Consider the following 21533-nt stretch of genomic DNA (forward strand, 5'->3'; position numbering starts at 1 on the left):
CACCATCATCACCATCAAAGCTTGTATCCAGTGATGAAGTTTAAGAAACATCAGTGACAATATTGACCTTGGTAGAAAAATCAGCCCTTGTTCATGCAGTTTATCAGACTGTAGAGACAAACAGCCTTAGTGATCATTTAGGTTGGAGGACTTGTTCAAACACACCTTCACCTTCCTGTCTGTGTATAAACCTACATTTCTCACACTGCTTTGATGATCTGACAGAAAGAAACAGGTCTGCAGTTTTTGTTGGAAGCCACATTGTGAAGGACAGAAGGCAAAAATTTCAGTCCACAGCCTGTTTCAGATAAGCAATAAAAGCAGATTGTACAGTGTATTTACATTAATGATTAAGCAGTTTAACATGTGGCTAAAAGTGAAAACAGCCTCTGACAATACTGAACAGAGTCATAGCTCCACTACAGAGAGAGAGATCACTGACTGGATCACACTGTAGAGGACGTTTAGACAAGATGAAGGCAAATTTAATTTGAGAGTCTTTCCTTTAAGGACAATTTGAGAACTGAGGAAATGGCTGAGAATACGAAGAAGTAAAGGAGAAAAATGTTGGTGAGTTTTTTCTTTAAGAAAACTTTAGACACCAAAGGAAATGGCTGAGACTTAAGTGCATGGAAACACAGTCCATGTGAACATATTAGGATTCACATACACTTCTCTCACACAATCTGTCTTCTCTGTCCAAAATGTCAAAATATCTTATACATTGTGACTTTTATCATATATTTATCTGGAAACCAGCTGCCTACATAAGGAATATGTTTTGTTCTGATTAAAGAGAAGAATGTTAAACTGTAAATGACAAACACCATCAGCATTTTTATCTAATGTAACACATGACTGAGGAAAGAGAAAGTGAAAGTAGAATTTTACATTGTCGATCAGAACTAAGACGACATTAAAGAGAAAAAGAACTCTGCTGAAGACTTTACACTGAAAGTTGAGGAGACAATAATTTGGTGAGTTTTGTTTTTGAACTTTAACTCACAAATGGCTGAGAAGATTGAACTTTTTGAACGTTTCTTGAGCTGCCATGTGTGTAGAGAGACTTTCAGAGATCCTGTGTCTCTGAGCTGCAACCACAGGTTTTGTTCAAGCTGCTTGCAACAATTCTGGGAACGAGCTGAAAACAAAAATTGTCCTATTTGTAAAAGAAAATCTTCAAAGGACTTCCCAATTGTGGACTTTGCACTAAAAGAACTGGCGGATTCCTTTGCTGGGAGACTGAAACTTGTCTCATCTGAGACAGAAAGACAAGTAAAAAGATGGAAGGTGTTGTGTCATAAACATCGAGAAGAACCTAAATTGTTCTGTAAGGATGAAAATAAGGCTTTATGTCATGCCTGTGATTTTCCTCACCACCAGAGTCACAAAGTGGTTCCTATAGAAGAGGGGTGCCCACACTTTTTTGGCTTGTGAGCTACTTATAAAATGACCAAGTCAAAATGATCTACCTACTATCTTAATACAAAACTTTTATTTATTTATGAATATATTGTGAATTCTTTATATGCAAAATATATGTTTGTGTAGCTTGCATAACTACATGAACCCACCCCGCTATCTTGCTAGAGTTTTGCAGCACTTGGCATGGTGGTATGTACGCGCATGTGCGGTGACCCATGTGTCAGAAAAGGTCAGATGTCAGACTGGCTACCCTGTACATAAATCAAGTGACAAATTTCATAGTGAGGACGGATGATGGGCTGACATGTACTTTGTTAATTCCTTGCGATCTACCCACACTACCTTTGCGATCGACCGGTTGATCGCGATCGACTTGTTGGGTACCCCTGCTATAGAAGAAGCAGTCAGTGACCTGAAGCAGCACCTGAAATCTGACTTAAAGTCTCTACAGGACAAGAGAGACAAATACAAACAAGTGGAGAAAACATACAATGAAATGATTCAAACCTCCAAGAAGCAACTGTCCTTGTTAAACTGGCCTTGTTATGTGTGTTGTGTAGAGATGTCTGATAAATGTGTAAATAAATATGTATATAATTCACTGTAAATACTGAGCACCAGGTAGCCACAGCAACAGTGACAAGCCATTTTATTTTACTAATTTTTCTCCTGTGTTGGGTTAGGATTTTAGGTTATGCATCCTGTCTTTTTATTTTGGGGCTTGGTTAGATATGGTAAGGTTGGTAGATCTATTAGTGTTTGGAGCACTGCTAACCTCTGAAGTAAATAAATTGCTACGGTTTGGTTTTTGGAACACTTGCTGGTCTTGCTGGTTTTGCTTGGAAATGGAAAGGGGAGATTACATTGTATTATGTTTAGGTTCCCTAGACCAGGGGCATAACAAAGCCATACTGAACCTGCTGCCACCTCAACAGGACTCTGGATAATATCGCTGGATAAGCTGAGTCATATTCCAGTAATCCAGCTGCAATCTACCATTCTAGCTTAGTAATCAACTCTAGACCTGATTCATCTATGTGAAGTGTAATTAAACACACAAGTAAAAAACTAAAAGCCTTCAACAGCTGATTGTGTTCGAGTGGAGAAAGCGACCGAGAGGAGACAGAAGAAAGCAAAGGTTAAAAAAGGACATCTTCCTTATAGAACTCTGAACTGTGTTACCACAAATTCATTTTATGTCCTACTGGTACCAGATTTTAAGGAAAACCTGTTTACACATGGCAATGTAAAGTTTTTTCTTCCATGATACATGAATTTCATACCATGTCAGCTTACCTGCAAAATTACAGACAAAGCAGTGCACTGTTGTTAGAATAGTTATGTCTCGTGTCTCGTCTCGGCGCTATGTGACACAGGCCTCGCCGATACACTCCCGACAGGAACGTTGGCTAAAGGGCGTCTCCCTCTTGTGGCCAACATCGGTAACAACACTTCATCAAAGCTCACTGTGTTGTCTGTGTGCAGAAGACTGAAGTGTAGATATCTCCAAATAAGGTAAACTAGTAAATCAAATGTGCCAAAAGAACAGTGTAGAATATGAATTTAAGGTACAATGGGGTTAAATAAACAACAAGCCCTGGCCTGTTTTAATTCACTGCCCTCACATAGCTTGACATCTGATTTTATTTACAGAAACATTAGAGGTCAAAATATCTTATACATTGTGACTTTTATCATAGTTTTGTTCGGAAACCAGCTGCCTACACAAGGAATATGTTTTTTTCAATTTAAGAGAAGAATGTAAAACTTCAAATGACTTCCTCACAAACTCGATCTGCTGGTGACAAAGTAGCATTACAGCATTTTAATGTAATGTAACACATGACTGAGAAAAAAGAAAGTGAAGGTAGATTTTGACATTGTCGATTATAACTAAGATGACATTAAAGAGAAAAAGAACTGTACTGAAGACTTTACACTGAAAGTTAAGGAGACAATCATTTGGTGAGTCTTGTTCTTGAAGTTTAACTAACAAATGGCTGAGAAGATTGGACTTTTTAAAAGTTACCTGAGCTGCCATGTGTGTTCAGAGACTTTCAGAGATCCTGTGTCTCTGAGCTGCAACCACAGGTTTTGTTCAAGCTGCCTGCAACAATTCTGGAAACAAGCTAAAAAAGAAAGAAAATACACTAAGAAGTTTCCAATTGTGGATTTTACACTAAAAGAACTGGCTGATTCCTTCGCTGGGAGACTGAAAGTTGAATCATCTGAGACAGAAAAGGGAGAAGAGAGGAAACTAATGGTGTGTGATAAACATCAAGAAGAACCTAGATTGTCCTGTGAGGATGAAGACAGAGCTGTGTGCAGTGCCTGTGAGTTTTCCCTCCACCAGAGTCACAAAGTGGTTCCTATAGAACAAGCAGTCAGTGACCTGAAGCAGCAGCTAAAATCTGACTTAAAGTCTCTACAGGACAAGAGGAACAAATACAAACAAGTGGAGAAAACATACAATGAAATGATTGAACACTCCAAGAAGCAGCTGTTGTCCACAGAGAAGCAGATCAGAGCAGAGTTCAACAAGCTCCACCAGTTCCTGAAAGAGGAAGAGGAGTCCAGACTGGCAGCTCTGAGGGAGGAAGAGGAGCAGAAGGGGAAGACTATCAGCACAGAGATGAAGAAGATTCAGGAGCAGATCTCCTCTCTGTCAGTCAGTATCTGTGCTGTTGAAGAAGATCTGCAGAAACACAACGTGCCATTCCTCAGCAGTTATAAACCCACTCAGACCAGAGCCAGAGTCCAGTGCTCACTGTCAGATCCACAGCTGCTCTCAGGAGCACTGATAGATGTGGCCAAACACCTGGGCAACCTTTCCTTCAGAGTCTGGGACAAGATGAAGGACAAGGTCCACTTCAGTCCTGTCATCCTGGACCCAAACACTGCAAACCCCTGGCTCTGTCTTTCTGATGATCTGACCAGTGTGAGAAATGGAGACACAGACCTGCAGCTCCCTGATAATCCAGAGAGATGCACTAATTATTCTAATGTTCTGGGCTCTGAGGGCTTCAGCTCAGGGAAACACAGCTGGGAGGTGGAGGTGGGAGACCATCCTGACTGGAATGTGGGTTTGGCAAAAGAATCAGTTGACAGGAAGGGAGAACTATATGTCTCACCAGATTATGGATTCTGCTGTTTCTGCACACTCTTGGGTTTCTACCGAAAGGCTGTTTACTGATTAATTGTAGCTGTTATTTTTACTTAAATAAGTGATTTCTTCACACAAGAATTAATACTTAGTCGTAACATACGCTTGTATTGCACAAGCACCTGCTTTTGCAAAACATAACCAGCTAAAGTTTACAAATTCCACATTTCACTTATATTAGCTTCGCTAGCTTAGCAGTTAAACATTAGCAATGGCTTCTCTGTCTCCCTCTGTCTCTCCTTCTCTCACTTGCTCGGTGTGTCTCATGTTCAGTTTTTCCTCTGCCTCCTTTAGTGATAATGGTATATGTAACAAGTGTAAGGTTTTTGCAGCTTTGGAGGCGAGGCTCACGGAATTGGAAGCACGGCTCCGCACCATGGAAAACAACTCCGCTAGTCAGGCCCCGGTAGCTGGTGCGGGCCGACCTAGCGTAGCCCCTGCTAGCTGTCCCCCGGCAGTTCCCGAGCAGCCGGGAAGCCAGTCCGGCTGGGTGACGGTTCGTAAGAGATCTAATGCTAAACAGACGCCCGAGGTTCACCACCAGTCGGTTCATGTTTCCAATCGATTTTCCCCACTCAGCGACACACCCGCTGAGAAACCAACTCTGGTAATTGGCAGCTCCATAGTCAGAAACGTGAAGTTAGAGACTCCAGCGGCCGTAGTCAAATGTCTTCCTGGGGCCAGAGCGGGCGACGTTGAATCATATTTGAAACTCCTGGCTAAGGATAAACGTAAATATAGTAATATTATTATTCACGTGGGAGTTAATGACGCCCGATTACGCAAATCGGAGGTCACTAAAATGAATGTTGAATCGGTGTGTAACTTTGCAAAAACAATGTCGGACTCCGTAATTTTCTCTGGTCCCCTGCCAAATCTGACCAGTGACGACATGTACACCCGCATGTCGTCATTCAACCGCTGGCTGTCTAGGTGGTGTCCAGCAAACGATGTGGGCTACATAGACAATTGGAAACGTTTTTGGGGAAAACCTAGGCTTATTAGGAGAGATGGCATCCATCCTACTTTAGATGGTGCAGCTTTCTTATCCAGAAATATGGCTGGTTTTATTAAACAACCAAAAGTATGACAATCCAGAGTTAAGCCTAGGATGCAGAGATCCTGTCCTACACGCCTCTCTGCAGTATCCTTACAACCGTCACCCCCCCACAACTCCCACATACCTATAGAGACTGTGTCTGTTCCCCGACCTAAATTACATAAAGTAAATATGACAACAAGAGGAGTTAATCATAATAACCTAATAAAAGTTAAGACTACTCCTCTTACAGAACAAAACCCCAAAACTATTAAATGTGGATTATTAAATATCAGATCTCTCTCTTCTAAATCTCTGTTAGTAAATGACTTAATAAGCGATCATCAATTCGATTTATTTTGTCTCACTGAAACTTGGTTGCAGCAGGAAGAATATGTCAGTCTAAATGAGTCAACCCCCCCAAGTCATATTAATTATCATGTTCCTAGAAGCACAGGCCGAGGTGGAGGAGTTGCAGCAATCTTCCATTGTAGCTTATCAATAAACCCTAGACCTAAACATAGCTATAACTCATTTGAAAGCCTTACTCTTAGCCTTTCACACCCAAACTGGAAAACTCAAAAACCACTATTATTTGTTATCGTGTACCGTCCTCCAGTCCCTTACTCAGAGTTTTTGATTGAATTTTCTGATTTTCTAGCTGATTTAGTGCTTAGTACAGATAAAGTCATTATAGTGGGTGACTTTAACATTCATGTAGATGCTGACAGTAACTGTCTGAGCACTGCGTTTAATTCATTATTAGATTCAATTGGTTTTTCCCAAAATGTAAATAAACCCACTCACTGTTTTAGTCACACGTTAGACCTTGTCCTTACGTTACTATTAGAGAAAGTATTCACCAGATCCTCCCCCCAAAAATTACAGATAGATCTTCATGTACAGCAGTGCTAGAATCATGGATAAGGCCCCACTCCCTGTTAGACTGCTTTTTACCCATAGATCTCTCTGAGCTAACTTCAATTATTACCTCATCTAAACCAACAACCTGTCTGCTAGACCCTATTCCAACTAAGCTGCTCAAGGAAGCTTTACCCTTAATAGATACGTTCATATTAGATATCATCAATCTATCTTTAGAAACAGGCTATGTACCACAGGCCTATAAGGTAGCTGTAATTAAACCATTACTTAAAAAACCCTGTCTTGACCCAGGTGTTTTAGCCAATTACAGACCAATATCTAATCTCCCCTTTATTTCTAAAATAATTGAAAAAGTAGTCGCAAAACAATTATGTGATCACCTTCATAGGAATAATTTGTATGAAGAGTTTCAGTCAGGATTTAGAGTTCATCATAGTACAGAAACAGCACTGGTAAAAGTCACCAACGATCTTCTCATGGCCTCAGATAATGGACTCATCTCTATACTTGTTCTGTTAGATCTTAGTGCCGCATTTGATACCATTGATCATAACATTTTATTACAGAGACTGGAACATGAAATTGGAATTACAGGAACTGCACTAGGTTGGTTTAAATCTTATCTGTCTGATAGATTTCAATTTGTTCATGTTAATGATGAATCCTCCATGCACACAAAGGTTAGCTATGGAGTTCCACAAGGCTCTGTGTTAGGACCAATACTTTTTACTTTATATATGTCTCCTTTAGGCAACATTATTAGAAAACACTCCATAAATTTCCACTGCTATGCTGATGATACCCAGCTATATTTATCTATGGAACCAGATGAAAATAATCAGTTAATAAAGCTTCAAGCATGCCTACAAGACATAAAGGCCTGGATGTCCCACAATTTTTTACTTTTAAACTCAGACAAAACTGAAGTCATAGTATTTGGGCCCAAAAATCTCAGAGATATGATGTCCAACCATATTGTTACCCTAGATGGCATAAGTCTGGCCTCCAGTACTACTGCAAGGAACCTTGGAGTTATTTTTGATCAGGATCTGTCCTTTAAGTCACATATAAAACAAATCTCTAGAACAGCCTTCTTCCACCTACGGAACATTGCCAAAATTAGGAGCATACTGTCTCAAAGTGATGCCGAAAAACTGGTCCATGCATTTGTTACTTCTAGGTTGGACTACTGTAATTCCCTACTTTCAGGATGCCCCAGTAACTCCCTAAAGAGCCTGCAATTAATCCAAAATGCTGCAGCAAGAGTGCTGACTGGAACTAGCAAGAGAGATCATATTTCACCTTCACTAGCTTCTCTCCATTGGCTTCCTATTAAATTTAGAATAGAATTTAAAACCCTGCTTCTTACATATAAAGCTCTGAATGGTCAGGCTCCATCATATATAGAAGATCTCATAGCACCATATCATCCCAGTAGACCACTTCGCTCTCAGAATGCAGGCCTACTTGTGGTTCCCAGAATTTCCAAAAGTAGAATGGGAGGTAAAGCCTTTAGCTATCAAGCTCCTCTCTTGTGGAACCAGCTCCCAGTTCAGATTCGGGAAGCAGACACCCTCTCTACTTTTAAGTCTAGGCTTAAAACCTTCCTTTTTAATAAAGCATATAGTTAGTTATAGTTATGCTGCCATAGGCTTAGACTGCTGGGGGACCCACCCCCCAATGCACTGAGCTCCTTTCCTCCTCTTGACCATCTCTCCTCTCCTCTCACCCCGCAATTGTCACCACTGTATGTCATTAACTCTGTGTGTTCTCTCCCGTAGTTGTCTTTGTCCTCCTCTGTCCCCCTCTCTCTGTCCCTTTCTGCAGGTGTCCCCCAGCTTTGAAGCTGTGTGTCTTCCAGCGTGCAGCTACTGGTCCTACCAATTTGCCCGATGTTTTGTTGTTGCTTTTTGTTGCTCTGTTCTTTTCTCTCTCCCCTTTCCACTCACCCCAACCGGTCGAGGCAGATGGCCGTCCACCCTGAGCCTGGTTCTGCTGGAGGTTTCTTCCGTTAAAGGGAGTGTTTCCTCTCCACTGTTGCCTATGGCTTGCTCCAGGGGGAATTGTTGGGTTCTCTTTATATATCTTTATAATCTTGACTTTATTCTGTAAAGTGCCCTGAGATGACTTTGTTGTGAATTGGCGCTATATAAATAAAGTTGAATTGAAAAGTTGAATTGAATTGAATTGGTGTTTATTGTATAGGAAAAGAAAATACACTAATGGAGTTGGTGAAACTGTTACAGTGAAGAAGATTCTCCAGAGGATCAGAGTCCAGCTGGACTATGACAGAGGGGAGGTGTCCTTCTATGACCCTGAAGACATGAGTCTCATCTACACTCACAGAGACACTTTCACTGAGAAACTCTTCCCATATTTCAGTGTTGGAGAAGCTGCTGATGCCAAAACCACTGATATTAAAATCTGTCAAACTGAGATTTTTCAGTCATGTTCAGAAATGTGAAATAACTGCTACATTTTTTAAATCATGAAACATGTTTCTGCTTCTTCTTGCCTTTTATTATTGGTAAAAAAAAAAAAAAAACTTAGTTTTAATTTACCTCATTTAGTTTAATGTTTACTCACTTTCTTATTGTTCTGAAGTAGAAAGTTCTAAGTGAAAATATTACTACAGCTAAAATATTTTATGTAGTTTTACTTCAGTCACTGTTTTTAAAATAATAATTGAAATGATGGTTCATTCATTTTCTTTAACCATCTTTACCAAACTTTAACATGGCCACAAATCAAAGCTGTTTCTGACCCCTGATTAAATTGTTCTGCTGAAGAGTGACTTCAGTTTTGTTCACACTTTATTTTCACTTATTTGTTGTCCATTATAACACACACTCACTGGCCACTTTATTAGGTACACCTGTACACTCTAATGCAATCCAATACAGCAGCTCTGCCATGAATTCTACTTTTAAAATGTTAGAATTTCTCAGTGTTTAATTTGAAAGTGTCAGAAATGTGATCATTTTGTTTCAGAAATGTGAGTTAAATGTCACAACTTTCACCATCAAAGTGTTTGTAGAACAGTTGTTAGTAGTTTATGTCTCTCTGAAATCATCATAACTTCACTCAAACATTTTGCATCTTTTTTCTTCAAACATATGTGATTAGGTTTCACGAGTCTTTTAATAGTTTTTACTCAGTCTCTGTGTCTGAATTACTGTAAATAAACCAAACTGGTTTTTAAACTAAAATTTACAAAACAAAAAACAAAGTTACTGCTTAATATTCTGTATAGTTTGACTTCAATGTCTGTAATAAAGTAATAAGCTCTGCTACCTCCAGCTTTGCCTCCTGTCTTTTTCTTCAGTGCCACTGTCTCTAAGTCGAACAACATCGCTGGTCTCACCACCGTCTTGAACATCTTTCCTTTCATTCTTGCTGATACTCTTTTATCACACAACACACCTGACACTTTTCTCCACCCGTTCCAACCTGCCTGCACTCGCCTCTTCACCTCTTTTCCACACTCTCCGTTGACCCTAAGTACTTAAAGTCCTGCACCTTCTTCACGTCTGCTCCCTGTAACCTCACTGTTCCACTTGGGTCCCTCTCATTCACACACATGTATTCTGTCTTACTGCGGCTAAGCTTCATTCCTGTTTTCCAGAGCAGACCTCCACCTCTCTAGATTTTCCTCCACCTGCTCCCTGCTCTCACTACAATTCACAATGTCATCTGCAAACATCATAGTCCAACCACCATCTGTCCTTCTGCTGATGTTGATTAAGTTGCTAAATTGTCTTTATGTTAGCTTAACGTAAAATGGTAATGTCACGTAATATGGTTTGAATTTATTGTTTTGTCTGTGTTTACTTTTATAGCTCTTACGTTGGTTTGAGGGAAAGGATAAAGAAAATAAACTATTATCAGACCATCAGTAAGGCTTCATATTTCTGACTGGATGCTACATGTTTGAAAAATATTCTGATTGTCTGATAATGTGACGGATGCTGCTTCATGGTTTTTAATAAATTTATTTAGTGTTAAGCATAAGTTTTCCCACCTCTTAAAATAAGCATGTATCCACAATAGAATCTGACAGTTCAATAAGAAGCTTTTTCTCATGTGTTCTGCCCTCTGTTTGACTGCATTTCCAACTGCTAAAAGCCTTTATGTTAAGTTTTATGTACAGAGTTTTGTGTACTGCAGTTCCCCCTTCTGCTCAGACAACAGCAGTAATTTTAGAGCTTTGAATTCTCCTCAGAGGTACAGGAGCGTGGTAGAGGACAGAGTGTGACTGACAGTGGTGGAAAAAGAAATTATTAGTCTGATGTTGTAATTACCTAATACAAAGACCTGCTACAATCAGTACTACAGTAACCTTTGCACAAGTGTTTGTGCAGAGGACGATTAATCTGATTTCTCCTCCACCTCTGACTTATTTTGGAAACATGAGTCACAAATTTGAACTGTACAATGACAGAAAATCTGCTTCCTACTTTGTTTGCTGTGTTCATGTCTCTGCAGAATAAAAATGGTGACGGCACAGGAGGAGAGAGGAAACGAGAGAGAGAGAAAACGGTTTATACACAAAGGAAGTTTCATTTCAAAAAAGTTGTATTTTTAAAAAACACTGGAGTCAAACATATTAAAATAATTGGGGTAAAATGAGATCTGATGACATACATGTATTTTAATGATTCAGTCAGTTTGTTTCCACTTTTCGTTTATTTTCTGTTTGGGATTTTAAGTTTGTTTTTTTTTTCAGATCTTCAAGTACCTGATCATCTCTGATATAAACATACTTATAGTAGATTATAAATTAGACCGGTAGTCAAGAGACAGATGCAGGACAGTAAATAGTGTTGTCCAAAGGCGAATGAGAGCTGTAATCACTGATAAATAGCAGAACTTTAGAAGGCCTCTGATCTCCTCCTATGTGATAACACTAGTTAGGTTTGGTCACACCTCAAAAAAAATATCCATGAAATATAAAAAAGCAGTTTCATGATAGAAAATAAAGTTTGTGGAACATTCAGGGCTTCAGTTTGAATATGAGTGGTTTAAACATCATGATCAGACACAACCACTAACAAAGTGTGAAAAGTTTAAAGTCCTTTCTCCTGAGTTTGATGTCAGTTTACAATTATCACCATAGTTTGTGAGAGTTTCACCATCATCACCATCAAAGCTTGTATCCAGTGTGTGAAGTTTAAGAAACAACAGTGACAATATTGACCTTGGTAGAAAAATCAGCCCTTGTTCATGCAGCTTATCAGAGTGTAGAGACAAACAGCCTTAGTGATCATTTAGGTTGGAGGACTTGTTCAAACACACCTTCACCTTCCTGTCTGTGTATAAACCTACATTTCTCACACTGCTTTGATGATCTGACAGAAAGAAACAGGTCTGCAGTTTTTGTTGGAAGCCACATTCTGAAGGACAGACGGCACAAAGTTCAGTCCACAGCCTGTTTCAGATAAGCAATAAAAGCAGATTGTACAGTGTATTTACATTAATGATTAAGCAGTTTAACATGTGGCTAAAAGTGAAAACAGCCTCTGACAATACTGAACAGAGTCATAGCTCCACTACAGAGAGAGAGATCATTGACTGGATCACACTGTAGAGGACGTTTAGACAAGATGAAGGCAAATTATATTTGTGAGTCTTTCCTTTAAGGACAATTTGAGAACTGAGGAAATGGCTGAGAATACGAAGAAGTAAAGGAGGAAAATGTTGGGGAGTTATTTCTTTAAGAAAACTTTAGACACCAAAGAAAATGGCTGAGACTTAAGTGCATGGAAAAACAGTCCATGTGAACATATTAGGATTCACATACACCTCTCTCACACAATTTGTCTTCTCTGTCCAAAATGTCAAAATATCTTATACATTGTGACTTTTATCATATATTTATCTGGAAACCAGCTGCCTACATAAGGAATATTTTTTGTTCTGATTAAAGAAAAGAATGTTAAACTCTAATTAACAAACACCATCAACACATTAATCTAATGTAACACATGACTGAAGAAAAAGAAAGTGAAAGTAGATTTTGACATTGTTGATCAGAACTAAGATGACATTAGAGAGAAAAAGAACTCTGCTGAAGACTTTACAGTGAAAGTTGAGGAGACAATAATTTGGTGAGTTTTGTTCTTAAAGTTTAACTCACAAATGGCTGAGAAGATTGTACTTTTAGAAAGTTTCCTGAGCTGCCATGTGTGTTCAGAGACTTTCAGAGATCCTGTGTCTCTGAGCTGCAACCACAGCTTCTGTTCAAGCTGCCTGCATAAATTTTGGGAACAAGCTAAAAACAAAATCTGTCCCATTTGTAAAAGAAAGTCTACAAAAGATTATTTGCTAGTGAATTTTCCACTGAAGGAACTGGCTGATTCTTTTGCTGAGAGACTGAAAGTTGAATCATCTGAGAAAAGAGAGAAGAAGAAAGTAATGGTGGTGTGTGATAAACATGAAGATGAACCTAGATTGTTCTGTGAGGATGAAGACAGAGCTGTTTGTCCTGTCTGTGGGTTATCTCTCCACCAGAGTCACAAAGTGGTTCCTATAGAACAAGCAGTCAGTGACCTGAAGGAGCAGCTGAAATCTGACTTAAAGTCTCTACAGGACAAGAGGCACAAATACAAACAAGTGGAGAAAACATACAATGAAATGATTGAACACTCCAAGAAGCAGCTGTTGTCCACAGAGAAGCAGATCAGAGCAGAGTTCAACAAGCTCCACCAGTTCCTGAAAGAGGAAGAGGAGTCCAGACTGGCAGCTCTGAGGAAGGAAGAGGAGCAGAAGGGGAAGACTATCAGCTCAGAGATGAAGAAGATTCAGGAGCAGATCTCCTCTCTGTCAGTCAGTATCTGTGCTGTTGAAGAAGACCTGCAGAAACACAACGTGCCATTCCTCAGCAGTTATAAACCCACTCAGACCAGAGCCAGAGTCCAGTGCTCACTGTCAGATCCACAGCTGCTCTCAGGAGCACTGATAGATGTGGCCAAACACCTGGGCAACCTGTCCTTCAGAGTCTGGGACAAGATGAAGGACAAGGTGCACTTCAGTCCTGTCATCCTGGACCCAAACACTGCAAACCCCTGTCTCTATCTGTCTGACGATCTGACCAGTGCGAGACGTAGAGACACAAGGCAGCAGCTCCCTGATAATCCAGAGAGATGCACTAATTATTCTAATGTTCTGGGCTCTGAGGGCTTCAGCTCAGGGAAACACAGCTGGGAGGTGGAGGTGGGAGACCATCCTGTCTGGAATGTGGGTTTAGCTAAAGAATCAGCTGACAGGAAGGGGGAACGAACTGCTTCACCAGGTTATGGAGTCTGGTGTTTATTGCATCGTGATGGAAAATACACTAATGGAGTTGGTAAAACTGTGACAGTGAAGAAGATTCTCCAGAGGATCAGAGTCCAGCTGGACTATGACAGAGGGGAGGTGTCCTTCTATGACCCTGAAGACATGACTCACATCTACACTCACAGAGACACTTTCACTGAGAAACTCTTCCCATATTTTGATGTTGGAAAAGCTGCTGATGCCAAAACCACTGATATTAAAATCTGTCAAGCTGAGATTTAACAGTTCTAAGTGAAAATATTATTACACCTAAAATGTTTTATGTAGTTTTACTTCAGTGAGTGTTTTTAAAATAATACATGGAAATGATGGTTCATTTATTTTTTTAACCATCTTTACCAAACTTTAACATGGCTACAATTCAAGGCTGTTTCTGACCCCTGATTAAATTGTTCTGGTCAAGAGTGACTTCTGATATATTCACAGTTTCTCCTCTGAACATGTCCAAACCACCTCAATCTGGCCTCTCTGACTTTATCTCCAAAACATCTAACATGAGCTGTCCCTCTGATGTACTCGTTCCTGATCCTGTCCATCCTCGTCACCCCCAAAGAGAACCTCAACATCATCTAAGATTAAAAATTCATAGTTTATGAATCCGCAGCTTCTTTATTTGCTTCTTGCTTCATAAGCTGTTTGTACAGAATGAGCTCTGCTTAATAAACTGGTTCCACTGGTCAAAGTGTGTCTGTAATTTACATTATCAAAGTAATTTCACCTTCCTTCTTCGTGTTTTTTTTTTTTTTTTCATGGGTCGTAGAATATTTCCTGACTCCACACAGTCTCATCCATCTGTAATAACTGCAGCCTGATGAAGATTAAAAACCACCAGCATGTTACAGTAATTCCCAGGAAAAAACACTTTTTACCTGGGAATTAAAAATGATGCTTATGATATAAATGTTCCAAACAAATAAAATACATTTCCTATAGCGAAACAACAGAAAGGGATATATATTCTTGTTTACAGATAATTTCAGACACACATTAGGGCCTTTTGTTTTTTATTGTTACTGACCTGTAAACAACAGTAAAATTATGAGACCAGACATTGGCTTGTTTTCTTTCCTTACTTCAGCCAGACTGATGTAGAGAGTGAGCCTGAGGCCACTTCAACTGTCTCACCTGGGTGATGAAGCCCCCTGTGGCATAATCGTGTACTACCTCTCCAAACAGATATTCAAAAGAAATACTCCAAATTATTTTTGTGTGTGGGTGCAAAACCTCTATTATCCTCTTGCCACCATGCTTGAAAAGTTTTCTAGGGTAAACACTGGCCTCGTTATGTGTGTGTTGTGTAGAGATGTCTGATAAATGTGTAAATAAATATGTATATAATTCACTGTAAATACTGAGCACCAGGTAGCCACAGCAACAGTGACAAGCCATTTTATTTTACTAATTTTTCTCCTGTGTTGGGTTAGGATTTTAGGTTCTGCATCCTGTCTTTTATTTTGGGGCTTGGTTAGATATGGTAAGGTTGGTAGATCTATTAGTGTTTGGAGCACTGCTAACCTCTGAAGTAAATAAATTGCTACGGTTTGGTTTTTGGAACACTTGCTGGTCTTGCTGGTTTTGCTTGGAAATGGAAAGGGGAGATTACATTGTATTATGTTTAGGTTCCCTAGACCAGGGGCATAACAAAGCCATACTGAACCTGCTGCCACCTCAACAGGACTCTGGATAATATCGCTGGATAAGCTGAGTCATATTCCAGTAATGATCACATTCATAGAAGTGTACACCGAGGTGGAGGGTGAGCTGCAATCTCCCATTGTAGCTTAGTAATCAACTCTAGATCTGATTCATCTATGTGAAGTGTAACTGAACAAAAGTAAAAAACTAAAAGCCTTCAACAGCTGATTGTGTTCAATTGGAGAAAGAGAGACGAGACAGAAGAAAGCAAAGGTTAAAAAAAGGACATCTTCCTTATAGAACTCTGAACTGTGTTACCACAAATTAATTTTATGTCCTACTTGTACCAGATTTTAAGGAAAACCTGTTTACACATGGCAATGTAAAGTATTTTCTTCCATTTAAAAACACAATCTGCTGTCTACACATATAGTAACTTTAGATTATGTAGCTGTAAAACACTTGACAGAAACACGTAGACAGGATCTTGTGGCTTCTCTCTTTACTAACAAAGCTGCAAAATTACACACAGAGCAGTGCACTGTTGTTAGCATAGTTCTGTCTCGTCTCAGCGCTGTATGACAGTGTGTCGGCGCTGCCTGTACACTCCGACAGGGACACATTTAACACATAACTAGTAGCAAAAGAATACATTTTGGCACCAATAATAAACCAGCACTACTGTAACATCAGTCCTCACACCTAAAATGTGTTTAGTTACATGCAAGGCAATTTAGAAAGGTGTCAATCAATTGTATCGCCACAAGGTTCGATTACTAATGTAAAAATTAGCTTAACTGCTGCTTGGTCATCACTAATATCTAACTCGTGCCAATACAAACTGAATGGCAGCAAACAGCCAACTTTCCCACTTCACTCATAACCCTCTGCTTTATAGGATACATGAATCCTGTATTTCATACCATGTCAGCTTACCTGCAAAATTACAGACAAATCAGTACACTGTTGTTAAAATGGTTAAGTCTCGTCTCGGCGCTATGTGACACAGGCCTCGCCGATACACTCCCGACAGGAACGTTGGCTAAAGGGCGTCTCCCTCTTGTGGCCAACATCGGTAACAACACTTCATCAAAGCTCACTGTGTTGTCTGTGTGCAGAAGACTGAAGTGTAGAAATCTCAAAATAAGGTAAACTAGTAAATCAAATGTGCCAAAAGAACAGTGTAGAATATGAACTTAAGGTACAATGGGGTTAAATAAACAATATGTGTTTAAAAAAAAAAAAGCCCTGGCCTGTTTTAAGTCACTGCCCTCACATAGCTTGACATCTGATTTTATTTACAGAAACATTAGAGGTCAAAATATCTTATACATTGTGACTTTTAACATATTTTTGTTCGGAAACCAGCTGCCTACACAAGGAATATGTTTTTTTCAATTTAAGAGGAAAAACTTCAAATGACTTCCTCACAAACTCGATCTGCTGGTGACAAAGTAGCATTACAGCATTTTAATGTAATGTAACACATGACTGAGAAAAAAGAAAGTGAAGGTATATTTTGACATTGTCGATTATAACTAAAACGACATTAAAGAGAAAAAGAACTCTGCTGAAGACTGTACACTGAAAGTTAAGGAGACAATCATTTCAGTTCCTGAAAGAGGAAGAGGAGTCCAGACTGGCAGCTCTGAGGGAGGAAGAGGAGCAGAAGGGGAAGACTATCAGCACAGAGATGAAGAAGATTCAGGAGCAGATCTCCTCTCTGTCAGTCAGTATCTGTGCTGTTGAAGAAGACCTGCAGAAACACAACGTGCCATTCCCCAGCAGTTATAAACCCACTCAGACCAGAGTCCAGTGCTCACTGTCAGATCCACAGCTGCTCTCAGGAGCACTAATAGATGTGGCCAAACACCTGGGCAACCTGTCCTTCAGAGTCTGGGAGAACTTGAAGGACAAGGTCCACTTCAGTCCTGTCATCCTGGACCCAAACACTGCAAACCCTCGTCTCTATCTGTCTGATGATCTGACCAGTGTGAGACGTGGAGACACAAAGCAGCAGCTCCCTGATAATCCAGAGAGATACACTGAATATGCCAGTGTTCTGGGCTCTGAGGGCTTCAGCTCAGGGAAACACAGCTGGGAGGTGGAGGTGGGAGACCATCCTGTCTGGAATGTGGGTTTGGCTAAAGAATCAGCTGACAGGAAGGGGGAACGAACTGCTTCACCAGGTTTTGGAGTCTGGTGTTTATTGCATCGTGATGGAAAATACACTAATGGAGTTGGTAAAACTGTGACAGTGAAGAAGATTCTCCAGAGGATCAGAGTCCAGCTGGACTGTGACAGAGGGAAGGTGTCCTTCTATGACCCTGAAGACATGAGTCTCATCTACACTCACAGAGACACTTTCACTGAGAAACTCTTCCCATATTTCAGTGTTGGAGAAGCTGCTGATGCCAAAACCACTGATATTAAAATTTGTCAAACAGAGAATTTTCTGGCATGTTCAGAAATGTGAAATAACTGCTACATTATTTAAATCATGAAAAATGTTTCTGCTTCTTCTTGCCTTTTATTATTGGTTAAAAAAAAACTTAGTTTTAATTTACCTCATTTACCAATACAGCAGCTCTGCCATTAATTCTACTTTTACAATGTTAGAATTTCTCAGTGTTTAATTTGAAAGTGTCAGAAATGTGATCATTTTGTTTCAGAGATGTGAGTTAAATGTCACAACTTTCACCATCAAAGTGTTTGTAGAACAGTTGTTAGTAGTTTATGTCTCTCTGAAATCATCATAACTTCACTCAAACATTTTGCTTTTTTTTCTTCAAACATATGTGATTAGGTTTCACGAGTCTTTTAATAGTTTTTACTCAGTCTCTGTGTCTGAAATACTGTTAATAAACCAAACTGGTTTTTAAACTAAAATTTACAAAGCAAAAAACAAAGTTACTGCTTAATATTCTGTATAGTTTGACTTCAATGTCTGTAATAAAGTAATAAGCTCTGCTACCTCCAGCTTTGCCTCCTGTCTTTTCTTCAGTGCCACTGTCTCTAAGTCGAACAACATCTCTGGTTTCACCACCGTCTTGAACATCTTTCCTTTCATTCTTGCTGATACTCTTTTATCACACAACACACCTGACACTTTTCTCCACCCGTTCCAACCTGCCTGCACTCGCCTCTTCACCTCTTTTCCACACTCTCCGTTGACCCTAAGTACTTAAAGTCCTGCACCTTCTTCACGTCTGCTCCCTGTAACCTCACCGTTCCACTTGGGTCCCTCTTCCCTGTTGTCCCTCAATAGTTTCCAAATTTCCCCCCTTGGAAATAAAACTTGGGTTTCACCTGTGAATACTGTATTCAGTCTTGACAGTGTGATAACTTGGTGCTACATTTGCCTCAGCCTGATGACCATCCTCAGCCTCAAGAGTTAAAAAAATCTGGAAGGACTCCAACAAGCACATTATTCTAAGACAACAGGGAAGGTCTGTCAGTTCATGTGTTCCAATACTTTTGACAAAGCTAAAGTGTAGGAGATCAGATACAAAAGGTTTTATTTTCTATGCTGTTTAATCTATCGAGGTGTAAAATACCATCAACTAGAACCTGAAATTCTGAACTTTTATTTAATGCCAGTCTTTTGAGTTTAAATGCAAACGTCTTCCTTACACAGCAAAAACAAATGCATGAGCCTTTTCGTTCCAGTACTGTTCATAAAGATGTGGCCACTGAAAGTGTCGTGGTGTTTGTGTGCGGTATGTCCGCGGTAACCTACTGGTGGCGTTCAGTCAGGAATGCAGTGTGTTTCATTCAGAACAAGGCTCCTTAAATCCAACCTGCAGTTCGTCTTTTCGGCCACCAGGCGTCGCAAAGTGTCGTCCTCGTCATCAGTCCACAGTACTGAATGCTACTGTCTGTGGATGCATTAACAACTTCTCGGTGAAAACTGGTTTTAATCTGATCTATTGTCTCTTTAACGTGGGTCGTGATGAGATTACATTCTGTAGGCAACTAAACTGCAAAATCATTTTGAAGGGAACATTTGAAATTTGGATTAAAACGGTGGCTGTAGCGCAGTTGGTAAGGCAGTTGATCATAGACCACAGGGTCAGTGGTTCAATCCCGGTTCCTGACTACATGTCGAAGTATCCTTTTCCAAGACACTGAGACCCAAGCTGCTCCCGGTGGATCCAGTGAGCACCTTGCCACGGCCATCGGTGTGTGAATGGGAATCAACATTGTAAAGCTTTGGATAAAAAGCGATATATAAGGGACAATTTATAGCCACTGCAACACGTCTTTAGTGAATCAATACATTTACCTGGCGGGGCTTTAATGGCAGATTCGGGAGTTTGATTCCAACGTTGTTCCAAGAAAGAACAAAAACCAGCTTCAAAGTGTTTCCATTATTTCTTAAAAGAAGTTCTCCTCTCTCCCTCTGGTTGTGAGCACAGGTCTACAGATCACCAGTGTTGGACCAACTGTAACAGATTGTGTATAAATATTTTTAAATGTTTCGTGAATTACTTGGATTAGTGTTTATTCATCATGGGCTGCGCTCAGTCCACAGTACTTTGGAATTAAAAATGATGCATATGATTTATAGTGAACATCGTTAGATTTACTTCCTTGAAACTTTATGTAATCGGTACCACCTGTTGATCCCGCTGCTGTCTTCCCATTGATTGGGAGGACAGCAGATAAAGGAGCCAGGTGTTTTGGCGTGGAAGTGTTAAGTAAGTGTTTCCTTTTGCCTTTTTGGTTTTGTTTTAATTGTTTCTTGTGCTATTTGCCACTTCCTGTCCAAACCCGTTACGGATAATCAGGAGCCTTAATTCCCTCTGTGACTGACATTTAATGTCTTTAACTGGTTGTATTCACGATTTGATTAAAGTGCTGTGCGTGTGAAATAAAGCGTGACTTTGGTGTGTAGTGGTTTGTCTAAATCACCTCGGGTAAAGATAAAATTTAAATACGGTGGTTGTACGTTTGGTTTTGTTAATTAATTCGTGTTTGGGATTCGGGTCTCAGATGCTACATTTGTTTGGGAAAAGTTTGCTGTTCTCGAGCCGCTCGGATAATACTGAATATATCTTCTACTCCAGTACCTTGTTGGTGTACAAATACAGTAATACTGGTACAGTACGTTGAGGTAGGACTATGATGTGCGCGTGCACAGGGGGCTGTAAGCTGAGCGCCACCTACAGATCATATACTGTCATCACAGGTCATCCCGCAGGACAAGAGACGAGCAATCGCAGTAAGACTGTTTCATGTGCGTTTTTAAAGTTATAAAGAGAAAGAAAATACCACTGCAGAGTTATTAACTATAAGGGTCTGGGGTCTCAGTGACCTACAGCTTTGATATTGCATTGAGGAGAATTGATGGAGGTGAAGTCACAGTGTGACCAATACGTTTGTGCTGAATTGAAAGAAATTCTTTTAAGGCAACTCTGTGAAATGACATCCACAAAAATGGGCTGGGTGGAAAAGAACAAATGTGGGGTCACAGTAACTGTGACCTTTGATGTTTGATCCCCAAAATCGAATTACTTCATCCTTGAGTGCAAGTACATTTTTTTATTTTTTTCATTTTTCCCCTCAGGCATTCAGAAACATATTGTGTTCATGAGAATGGGAAAGACTAACGAGCCTAAAAACATAATGATGACTGCTACAGATGTCACCAGCGTGGAGGCATAAAAACAGTATAAAACACAATCACACATGGAGTTTGACTCAGAGGTGTTAAGTAAAACAATTGTTTTAATAAATTAAAATACACCAATAAACAATAAAGCTAAATTACTTTTGTTTACAGGACCTTAAGTCCTGTAAAATAAGTTACTTTTTCCTTAAGTTCTGGGTCAAGTTTGTTCCAAGCAGGAGGAGCAGCAGACCTAAATGCTGTTTTACCAAAAACAACCCGGGACTTTTGGAGGTTAAACAGGAAAAAACATTCTGAGATCTGACAAAATACTGCAAATTACAAACTGATTCTGGTCCTGAGGTGTTGCTCCTCCTGTGTAGAGGCTGTTCGGTTTCTCCAAGATCTGAACACTCTTCACTACACACATTGTGTTTAAC

The 21533-nt window shown here is 39.8% G+C and overlaps 2 protein-coding genes across 2 annotated transcripts; both read left to right on the forward strand.

Moving 5' to 3' along the window:
• Nucleotides 1–108: 108 nt before the first annotated feature.
• LOC137136741 (nuclear factor 7, ovary-like) lies at nt 109–10285 on the forward strand. Its single transcript, XM_067522410.1, has 3 exons — nt 109–1295; nt 3637–4573; nt 8704–10285. Exons 1-3 carry the CDS (start codon nt 1009–1011, stop codon nt 8974–8976), a joined length of 1497 nt encoding a protein of 498 aa, XP_067378511.1. The 5' UTR covers nt 109–1008; the 3' UTR covers nt 8977–10285.
• A 1024-nt stretch (nt 10286–11309) lies between these two features.
• On the forward strand, nt 11310–14547 carry LOC137136834 (zinc-binding protein A33-like). The gene has a single exon (XM_067522582.1). The coding sequence runs from the start codon at nt 12651–12653 to the stop codon at nt 14067–14069; it is 1419 nt and encodes a 472-aa protein (XP_067378683.1). The 5' UTR covers nt 11310–12650; the 3' UTR covers nt 14070–14547.
• Nucleotides 14548–21533: the final 6986 nt, after the last annotated feature.

The sequence above is a fragment of the Channa argus genome, chromosome 11, assembly GCF_033026475.1.
Source record: "Channa argus isolate prfri chromosome 11, Channa argus male v1.0, whole genome shotgun sequence".
NCBI classification, from domain to species: domain Eukaryota; kingdom Metazoa; phylum Chordata; class Actinopteri; order Anabantiformes; family Channidae; genus Channa; species Channa argus.

Coding starts and splice junctions, on each gene's coding strand:
- LOC137136834 (XM_067522582.1), top strand. CDS start 12,651: ATGGCTGAGAAGATTGTACTTTTAGAAAGTTTCCTGAGCTGCCATGTG.
- LOC137136741 (XM_067522410.1), top strand. CDS start 1,009: ATGGCTGAGAAGATTGAACTTTTTGAACGTTTCTTGAGCTGCCATGTG. Junction 1,296..3,636: donor GTAAAAAGATGGAAGGTGTT/GTGTCATAAACA, acceptor CTTCGCTGGGAG/ACTGAAAGTTGAATCATCTG. Junction 4,574..8,703: donor CACCAGATTATGGATTCTGC/TGTTTCTGCACA, acceptor GAATTGAATTGG/TGTTTATTGTATAGGAAAAG.